The 10,980-nt window shown below is 45.4% G+C and overlaps 1 protein-coding gene and 1 pseudogene across 1 annotated transcript; both read right to left on the reverse strand.

Annotated features, from left to right (window-relative positions):
* Window positions 2,066–6,096, reverse strand: LOC8085398 (probable LRR receptor-like serine/threonine-protein kinase IRK). The gene is made up of 2 exons (XM_002458641.2): window positions 4,513–6,096; window positions 2,066–3,877 (listed from the first exon to the last, which is right to left on the reverse strand). Exons 1-2 carry the CDS (start codon window positions 5,889–5,891, stop codon window positions 2,410–2,412), a joined length of 2,847 nt encoding a protein of 948 aa, XP_002458686.1. The 5' UTR covers window positions 5,892–6,096; the 3' UTR covers window positions 2,066–2,409.
* On the reverse strand, window positions 6,543–9,800 carry LOC110433439 (annotated as a pseudogene).

The following is a 10,980-nucleotide window of genomic DNA, read 5'->3' on the forward strand; positions in this document are numbered from 1 at the left end:
TAACGGCACGGGGACACCCTGGGACAGCGTCCTTGAATGAGGGAGGACACGCACTTCGGGGCTCTACAAATTTCTCGTTACGGCAGTGTGTCCATGTACGGGTCAAACCACATCACATGGTGCGTGTGCGTGGGATTTACGCTCCGAATCTTCGTAACAGCAACGCGACAAAGCTGTCTGGCGATCCCCACGGCGCGCGCTAACCACGATTCGCTCTGCACAATGACACTGTCTCACACACACAGTGCAAATTGCAAACTAGGTTAAGGCCTTGTTTAGTTGACGAAATAAAAAGTTTTCGGCTGCTGTAGCTATTTCGTTTATTTATGATAAATTTTGTTTGATAATAGACTAACTAGGATTAAAAGATTCGTGTCGTGATTTACAAACAAACTGTACAATTAGTTTTTGTTTTTTATTATATTTAATGCTTCATACATATATCGCAAGATTCAATGTGACAGAGAATCTTAAAATTTTTTTGATTTTTTGAATGAACTAAAGAAGGCCTGAATCCACATGCATTGGTACTGCACAATTCGAAATAAGTACTAGGGCATTGTTTAGTTTCTAAAAATTTTAGCAAAATCTTTCCCATTCTCCGTCATATCGATCTTTAAACGCATACATAAAGCATTAAATACAGACAAAAATAAAAACTAATTATACAGTTTAACTGTAATTTATGAGACAAACATTTTGAGTCTACTTAGTTCATGATTAGATAATATTTGTCAAATACATACGAAAGTGTTACAGTGTCTATTTTGCAAAAAATTTTGAGACTTGTAGACTGTGTATGTAAATAAACGTTGCTTCTGTGTAAATCAAAAGCGATCCACAGCCCACAGACAGCAGTATACTATTAACCTTTTTCTGTAGGGCGTAGGCTGCACTAGCTGGCACTGGCAAGTGTACTCAATTTCCCGTGATTAAGGCCTTGTTTAGTCGCAAAATAAGCACTATAGTTGTTTAATTTGTATTTGATAAATATTGTCTAATTATAGATTAATTAGGCTCAAAAAATTCGTCTTGCAAATTATAGATATACTACCGCATGATTCGATGTGACGATAAATCTGAAAATTTTTATAAAATTTTGTGGGAAGCTTAAGCAAACGCGAGTTTACTCTATACATGCATTCGACATGACATGCTTCGGCTACACGCCTACCCCTACTTTCCGTCTATGAACTCTAGCTGTTGACTGTATTTGAATCTTCATATCATAACGACCACGCTCACGCCTCATCAGTACCCAGACTTGGTCCTGTCGGCCGCTCAAGAAGGAGATCGATCTTGGGTCCTCGACGGTGGCCAGCTTCCGTCAGCCAAAAGGGTGCATCTTTATCATTGGCGAATTTCAAAGATCGACCTTACGAGAAGAGATCGATCTTGTGCTTTGACTTGGCAGTTTTGACGTCCGTGATTTTCATCGATTCGTGTGCTTCTGTAGTCCTATTCCTATCTGGCAATTCGGAAATGGCGGGGTGCTGCCGTGTGGACTGGAAAGTGTGCTCCATCTCCATGGCCAAAAAGGCGCCATTCTCCAATCTCCACAGATCCACTCGGCCGGCAGCCTCATTCGCGCCAGTCTGAGGCCTTTGCCCAGGCAGGCGAGAGCGAGCAGGAACAACAACAGATCGGCGCCGGGCCCGGGCAGCAGCGAGGTGAATGCGGCCTGCGGTGCTGCTGGGATTATTGCACAACAAGGTGGAGGCGGAGTGCAGTGGGATGAGAAGTATTGGTGGCGTATTTAATTTTTGAAATATGGCCATTCAATTACCGCGGTGAATACTGGTGGCGCCGGCGTGGCAGCAGTGACCCAGTAACGTGAATGTGTGATGATCAAAGGGCAGGTCATTTTCTATGGACACTTGGCTCCTGCTCAATTTGAGCATGGTCTGAACCTGCTGATCTGTTCTAGTAGTACTACTACACAGGAGATTGTTGATTTATCGCTGAACAAGTACAAAAAGATTTATGACGCTTCTAGTTAAAGAATGAAACGCTGAGCAACTGATCATTTAAACTAACAGGAAACAGTGCAAGCAGACAGATTAAATGAAGGAATCATGAGCCATTTAATCGGTCGAACAAAGTCGCACTATCAGCAGAACAGTCAAAACACCGGCCATCCAGTTACGCCGAGGTATCACAAAACCCCTACCAATTACCAAACCTGGCTTGCGTTGCATCGAGTCAATGCCTACATGACCTACGAAATCAAAGAATTTCAGAGAAGCAACAAACAGCCTTGCATCCCTACAGCTTTCAACACATTACAAACATTCCACTCTCTGCACCACCCCTCTCCTTTCTTCCCCACCGGGCAATCTTATATGCATCTCATCAGAAAAACAAAAAAAGGCTCTCAAGGTGAACTAGAACAGAATCTTCTGATAGGGCTCAAACCAGCTCATCCTCGGCACTATCTTGAGGACTCCTCACCAGCTCGAGTATGCTCACGACCTCACCCATGTCAGGCCGGTTAGACGGGACCTGGGAGGTGCAGACAAGGCCCAACTTGATGATCGGTAGGGCCTCGTCCATGGGGAACTCACCGCATAGTCGCGGATCAATGCAGTCCTCTGGTCTGCCTTCTTCCAGCGCGCTTCTGACCAGATCACACAGGACAACCACATCGTCTTCCAAGTACTCGACGGGCCTCCTGCCTGTCAAGACCTCGAGCACAAGCACCCCAAAGCCATAGACGTCGCACTTCTCGGTGATCTTCACTGTCTTGCATGCAAATTCTGGTGCCATGTACCCAAGTGCGCTCTGGATCTTACTGCTCAGGACATACCGGTCCAACATCGGCAGCAGCTTGGCAAGGCCATAGTCACCCACCTTTGGCTCGCCGTTGCTGTCCAGCAGCACATTGCTTGACTTGAGATTGTAGTGGATGACACCATGCTGGTGCAGGTATGTCAGGCCCCGGGCAACACCGAGGATGATGTCGAATCTCTCCATCCAGGAAAGTAAGTTATCTTCATTGCACTCGTGTAGGTGTTTATTCAAATTTCCTCCAGGCAGGTAATCATAGATAAGGAGTTGCAGCGATGAAGTCCAGTAGAAGCCTCTGAGTGTGACAATATTGTGGTGCCGCACCTTGCTAAGCGTCTTCACTTGTCGCTCGAAATCGTCCTTTGACTTGACCAAGCTAGAGACAGTAAGCTTCTTGATGGCTACCGGCTGTCCATCTCTGAGCACTGTCTTGTAGACAGCACCAAAGCCTCCACGTCCAAGCTCGCAATCTTTGTTCAACAATGCATGCCCACCAGCGCTGAACTCAGGGCTGCCCTTGCCAAACATGACAAGCTTACCGGAGCTAGCATCATTCTCAGGGGACTGACTAAGGTAATCATCAGACAATGCAGTAACAGGTGCTGGGCGTGGGGCAGCTGCACGGGCCCGGACGCGGCGATTAAGCACAGATATGGTGATCACTCCAATAGCAATGGCCGCCCCACCGGCGATGGCAATGAGGGTGGAGATACTCAATATGATTTTCTTGTGATGCATGTTGCTAGGGGCACTAGGTGTAGCCTGTGACGAGGGATTTGATGAGGAGTTTGGGTTGAGCACAATAGGTTTTGGCATGACCGCACTGCATGAATCATTCTTCCGTGAGCTACACAGACCAGAATTGTCCATGAGGAAGGATTCAGGGATGTTGTTGAAGAAGCGGCTATTTGGCAGATCCCCTGTCAGCATGTTGTGGGAGACGTCAAAGATATGGAGGCTAGGCAGATTGGATAACTCTACTGGTAGGGTCCCGTTCAGCTTGTTCTGAGAGAGATTGACCACTTGGAGACTCGTCAGGTTTCCCATGCTGCTAGGAATTGGCCCCATGAGGTTATTGTGTGAGAAATCCCTGCATTAGAACAGCAAAATTTGTATCAGTCATAACGATTTCTAAGGTGGGTCATACTAACTAAGTAGTACAGCGCATTTAGCTTAAATTAATCTAAACAGTTAGCTAATTTGAGAACGAGCGTTCCAAATCATGCTGATGTATTTCCGTCAAAAAAAAAATCATGCTGATGTAGACATTTGACTTCAGTTTTGACTGTATCCAGGAAAAGAAAAGGAGATGCTGGGTGAGTAAACCAAGGTAACAAACACAGACCCATAATTTTCGGTTTGGGGTTCCAAACAGAAAATACGACATCATCACTTTCTACAACGTCTCTGCAACCTAGGAAACCGGAATCAATCAAAGCAGTCATGAAAGGAAAAACAAATACGCCAAGTCAACTTCAGTAGCAAGCAATCCCAATGACGTCAAATTTTCATTTCAGAATATGGGAAGAAGTATTTTCATTTCAGAATATGGGTAGAAGGCCTTGTTTAGTTAGCCAAATTTTTTTTGGCTTCTATGGTAGTATTTTCGTTTGTATTTGATAATTGTTGTCCAATCACTGCCTAACTAGACTCAAAAATTCGTCTCATATTAATTTTTGTTTTCGTCAACATAATACTGAATCTTGAAAACAAGAATTTACTTACAGTGCAATGAGGGAGCTGCAGTTCCCAATCTGTGACGGGATGCGTCCTGTGAGCGAATTCCTCCCCATCCGCAGGTCCCGGAGCGCCACCGTACCGCCGATCTCCGGAGGCACGGTTCCTTCAAGTCGGTTGGCGCTCACGTCCAGCACCTCGAGGAGCCTCATTCCACCAATGCCGGCCGGCAGCTGCCCCGAAAAGGAATTCGAGGACAGGTTCAGAGACTGCAAGCCCGCAAAGACAGTGATCCGCAGCGGGATCTCGCCGGAGAACGCGTTGCTCGACAGGTCCAGCACACGAAGCGCCATAGCTGCGTCGTCGGGCACCTTCACCCACCCATTCAGCTGGTTGCCTGCCACCGAGACGCGCTGCAGCGGTAGGCCGAACACCCACCAGGGAAGATCGCCGGTGAGCGCATTACGGCTTAGGTCGACCTCCACAAGGTTCTTGCAGTTGGCTATGGTGTAGGGAATGTCGCCGGCAAATCGGTTGCCCGAGAAATCAAGGCGCTCCAGCGCCCACATTTCCCCGATCCACTCCGGCAGCTCACCTGCAAGCGCATTGCCGCCGGCGCCGAGGAACCGCAGGCCGGTCAGCCTCCGGAGCGACTCCGGCAGGCCGCCAGTGAACAAGTTATGCCCAAAATCCAGTGACTTCAGCAGCGCCGCCTCGCCGACATCCGCCGGTATCTCCCCCGCGAGGAGGTTTCGGCTCAAATCCACCTCCCGCAGCGAGCTGGTCCGGGGGAATCCGCCAGGCACACTCCCGGAGAGCTCGTTGCCGGAGAGGTCGAGAGACCGGAGCGAAGGCAGCGACCAGAGCCCGTCAGGGATGGGGCCGGCGAGGCGGTTGGACGAGAGGTTGAGGGACACGAGCGACGCGCAGGACGCGACGGCGGGCGGGATGTAGCCCGAGAGCTGGTTGTGCGCGAGGGAGATGGCGCGGACGGCGCGGCATTGGGCGAAGAGCTGGGCGGGGACGGGCGCGGCGAGGCGGTTGGAGGAGAGGTCGAGGGAGCGGAGCCGCGGGAGCGCGGTTAGGAGGTTTGGAAGCACGGGGCCGGAGAGGTTGTTGCGCGGGAGTGCGAGGGAGAGGAGCGCGTCGAGGCGGAGCAGCGCGCGCGGGAGGCGGCCCGAGAGCGACGCCGCCGGGAGCGAGAGCGAGGTGACGCGGCCCGTGCGCGCGTCGCAGCCAACGGCCGGCCAGGAGCAGGGGCGATCGTCGTCCTCGGTCCACGTCGCGAGGCGGCCCGACGGGTCCGAGACGTCCGTCTTGAAGACCACCAGTGCGAGCACGTCGTCGGTGAGCGCGCTCGTGGTGGCGGCCACCGCGAGGAGTAGCGCGGCGAGGAGCAGGAGAGGGCAGGCGGCGGCGGCGGCCATCGCGACACGGCGGGCAGTAGAAGGACGAGGACGGTGGAGGGATCACAGCGGTGCTCTGTCCATTTGCGCGGAGCAGTTCTGGGGCAGTGCGGGGAGGAGAGGGGTAGTGGCGCAGTGCAGCGAGGTGGTGGGCGTGGTCGTGGTCGTGGCGTGGAGCAGTCGAGCCCGTCACCAGTGGGGAGAGGGAAGAAGCGTGTAGGAGAGGAGGCCCCCCTTGCGCTATTAATGTGCTACGGGTAGAACAAGTAGGAACGGACAAAATGATCTGTTTTCTCATTTTCTATGAGCTTTTGCCTTAATTAATGGATATGATTTTTATGAACATTTAGGCCTGTTTAGTTCCCCACCCAAAAATTTTTCATCCATCCCATCGAATCTTTAGACACATGCATAGAACATTAAATGTAGATAAAAAATTAAACTAATTACCCAGTTTAGTTGAGAATCGAGAGACGAATCTTTTAAGTCTAGTTACTCCATGATTAGCCTTAAGTGCTTCAGTAACCCACATATGCTAATGACAGATTAGTTATGCTTAATAAATTTGTCTTGCAGTTTCCTGACGAGCTATGTAATTTGTTTTTTTTATTAGTTTCTAAAAAACCCTCCCGACATCCTTTCGACACATCCGATGTGACACCCAAAAAATTTTCGTTCCCAATCTAAACAGGCCCTTAAATCTTCGCATTTTCTGCGGCTTTTGCCTTAATTAATGGATATTATTTTATAAACATTTAAATCTTCGTGTTTCTGCGGTTAAAAATATCTACTTAGATCCTGAAAATTCATTGTTTTATTATTTAATTCGTTGTTTTATTATTTAATAACTAATTGTTCCAAATAGCTTCAGAGGAAATATTTCTGTAAGATTTTCAATCCATTAGAATTCCTCTATATTTTTCTTTGTTAGCAAAGACTAGAGAGACTAAATTTGCTATTACACTTTTATATAAATTTATATCTCGAATCTATCATTTATTGTTAGATTCATCCTAGACAGACCACAACAAGCATATAATCACAGCCTTCAAAATAATAAGGTACATAATCACCAGAGATGCTGATTTCAAAACTTAATTAGCTGCAGTCAATTCTAGTGCTAACTAAAAGTCAATTCTAGCTGCAGTCAATTCCAAGCAACTAACCATTTTTTTATGGCAGTTCAAAACCATAGGAATCGGCGTTGGAATTTTTTCAACGCCCAAAAACTTTCCACCTATCCAAATACTAAATGTAGACAAAAAAATAATTACTACGAAATAAATTTTTTAAATCTAATTAGCCTATAATTTGCTATAATTGTTACGAAATCACATGCGCTAATGACAAATTAATTAGATTTAATAAATTTGTCTCTTAGTTTTTAGTCGACTTATGTAATTTATCTTTTTTAAGATCTACTTTCAATCTTTTACGCAGTTTATGATTCCAAATTCCAGCTTCCAGACCTTACGTTTGTCCGCAGTGTCTGAAGGTTGCTTGTATTCAATGTGTCCCAACAACTTTCATTTACGCCGGCCGCTTTTGTTCAGAACAGGAACAGGGGCATTCAATGTGAAGTTATTGCGATCTGGAGGGGAGCATAGGGAAGCAATGGCATCGCAGCACGGGGGCAGGTATGCCCAGCTTCCCACGCGGCCACGCCCCCCACGCCCCGGTTGGTGAGCCATGGACACCTATTTGAAACATTCAAAATTTACCGCCAAAGTCAGTCAGTAATTAAGTTTAAAATAAACAGTATGTCAAGTGAGATCAGATTCCTTGCAATGCCACTACAAATTTTTTGTGATGAATCGAAGGAGTATTATATAAGTAAACAAAGGGTTGTAAGCAACGACAGTATATTATTATTATTATTATAACATAATCGAATAGACAATGATACTATATTTGCTGACATGTGGATCCAAGATACAGTTGTTTCGTTGATGCATGATGCAGCTGTACCATACATAGATTACGCAAGGGATTAGGATACATGCAGTATGAGAAAGGCAGGAGTGCGGGACGGCAAACCGGAATGCTTTGCGGTGAGGGGAGAATGATGCAGGAGCAGTAGGCTTGCTGATGGTGTCCCCCACAGGCTGCTTGTGTCGCTGATGTCTCTCATTATAATGTGTCTCAATTAGTCTTTCTGCACAAGTAACCTTCTGAGATCCACACCCACATGCAGATGCCTGTTGCTTTATTCAAAGAATGATTCAATAGCAGGCTCTGTCACCTTGCTTTAAACTATGCTATTGTTAAAGATAAATTTTCTACTAATTGACTTTACAGAGCAAACGTACTGGAGTACTCTGTAGCTGCTTTGTTTGTGGAGGTGGCATGTGCAGACTTGTTTTATGCATCTTGTTAGTTCACTGACAGTGAGAAAAAAAATCATGTGAGCAACATAGGAGGAACCAAGCGTTTTTCATTATTAAGAAGAAAATATACACCTAAATTCGAGTTGAAGAGAACTCCATCTTGATGGTTAGATGTATTAACACATCTCCAATCCAATCAGTCACTCTTTTCACATTAGAACCAAAGTACGAAGGAACATCTGAAAGGTTTTTACCTTATTTTAGCACAACTGAGGCATTGTTTGGATGTTGTCGGATTCACTTCAATCCATGTCTATTGGTGTGGATTGAGGTGAAATTCAGTTCAAGTTCCACTCCAATCCACCTCAATATATATGGATTGATGGCCTGAGAGATTTCACATGTCTAAAACAATACAAGTTCATTATGCGATAGCAATAAATAAAACACAGCAGCGTCGTTCGCGAAAACTCCAGCTTGGTTAGGCAAGGTGAGGTTTACTTTGGGTTTAGAATGTGCTCTCCATTGGTGGGCCTACAGGGAGGCAGCTTGGCGAGTCGACGTTGCAACGAGGCGACAACAGCAATACTAGTGCCGCAGGCTGTACAGGGCTGTGGGGCATCGAAATGGAAGGGTTAGCCTTGACACGGGGAGGTGGTGACAAACCCAGCACAGTAATGGACACACCATTGGAGACAGCCGAAAAAGAGGAGAAGCGGGGGAGCCCACAGCCCAAAAGAAGGAAGAAGACGGAGGTTTGCTTGTTATCCTTATGCAGGTGTTTTTTTCTCACGATGGATCAGCCAACAATAATTTTAGCCATGACTTTTCAAACTAGCGAACAGCCCCAGACGAGGGTGACAGAAGAAGACGCTTCAGTAGCTAGCATGACCTGGGCCATATGAATCATGATCATATTGGATAATAAACGTGAAAAAAAATGAAAAATCAAGCACCTATATCTCCCTTATTTTAAGATAGTCTCGTATATTACAAATAGTTGGATTCGTATTTGGTTTATTTCAGAAAGTTTATTTCGGTCTCTAAAATATTTTGCACACAGTCCAGCCTCCGGCTGTTTTTAAGAAAAGCTCTCAAAATGTGAAACCAAACAAGGGAAGATTGGTTTATTTCAATAAGTCAGCGAGCATTAATAGAGAAAAGGAGAGTAATAAGCAAGTAATAGTTGGAGCAAGAGCTGTAGCTTAAGGTTCGAAGAACATTCTATTATGGATAGTTGCAAGTATCTCAACTCTGCAGATGACAGATATGGAGATTCTGGTCAAAATAAAAGGGAAAAGGATACTATTACATGGTCCTGTTCTTGGAAAAGGGGTTTGATTTGCTTTGTGAGCACATTCCTACCACTTGGAACTGCAAATGTTAAACTCCGATTCTGGATGCATGGTTTAGCAACCCCAAAGTTCAGCTACACATCACACGAAAGTGGAACATGACAATTTCTGTTAGCTCTGGTAGCAAAAGGCTATCCATTCATGCCATTATTATCCTGATTAAATCAGGAGGGAGAAAGCAGATCATAATACGACAGCATTGTGAGAGATTGCACCTTTGGCATCTTCTTTATTCAGCAAAGTAACATCACCACTGAAACAAATTTAACCAGAAGCCTCACCAAAGAGAGTTACCACCTCCAGAAAGCAGGAAACAGAGACACCAAAATGTTAGAGCATCAGCCAAGCAGCTTTCCAGGTCATGCTTAGAGGAATTAATGCTGGACCAACTTCAAGCAAGGTAGCAGCAGACCAGAGTCTAGTGAACTAGCAGCCAAAGAACAATTGACCATGTAGAATAATTGCCGTGATAACTGTACATCCCATTCTTTAGTACAAAGAACATGCTAGTCACAAGAAGACTACCTACTATATAGAATATCACAGACAAATCCATGCTCTTCACCAAATCTTATCTCAGATTCTCAAAATGTCCCAGTAGTAGGTAAAATGCTGTGGCAGTAATGATATGAAAATGCTAAGCGAAATGGATATGGCTAGGAGATCGTGGAGCAAGCGATGCTCAGAGAATTATTGTTGCAGACAGCTCATATTGATCTACAGAAGGCCAGACACCATGAAAGGCGAGCAACAATTGTGTACCAAAAGGGCGTGGTGGCTAGAAAATGCAGATCTAGGAAGTTCAAAAACATAGCAGGCATACAACACAGAATCAAATAGCAATAGTTTTTAACATTAAAAAATCGCACCAGATAGAGTGAAATTGATTAATTGGTTGAATGTTGAAAATTGAAACCCTAGAAGAAGAAAAAAAACCATGCATCTTAGTGCAAATCTCTAGTTTTTTTAATATATTTTATCATTTTTAATGGTGAATGGCACATGCAATTTCAAAATTCTGTTCAACAAACAGTACTGCTGTCAAGTGAACACCAATACCTTGAAATCCATTGATTAGTCCAAAAATCTTTAGTATGACCCAATGAGTCTGACCAAGAACATAGATCCAGATTATGAAAACTATATTGCCCAAAAGCAGGACAGCAGGGGTAGGCATCATGTTAAAGGCAAAGAGACATAAAGGAAAAAGGGAAAAGGAATGTGTGGACCAGTGGGCAGTGCTGACCTGACCTATAGAGTGGGAACCAGAACTGTTTCCCCACACCTCCCAGTGACATTATCATATATCACTGCCGCGAGCTTTACAAATTACAAGCACATATGGATCGGAGCACAGAGCACACATCTATAATAGACTAACAGAGAATAATAGAAGTAGGTCATGTTAGCACACTAACCCAGGAACCA

The sequence above is a fragment of the Sorghum bicolor genome, chromosome 3, assembly GCF_000003195.3.
Source record: "Sorghum bicolor cultivar BTx623 chromosome 3, Sorghum_bicolor_NCBIv3, whole genome shotgun sequence".
Taxonomy (NCBI): Eukaryota; Viridiplantae; Streptophyta; class Magnoliopsida; order Poales; family Poaceae; genus Sorghum; species Sorghum bicolor.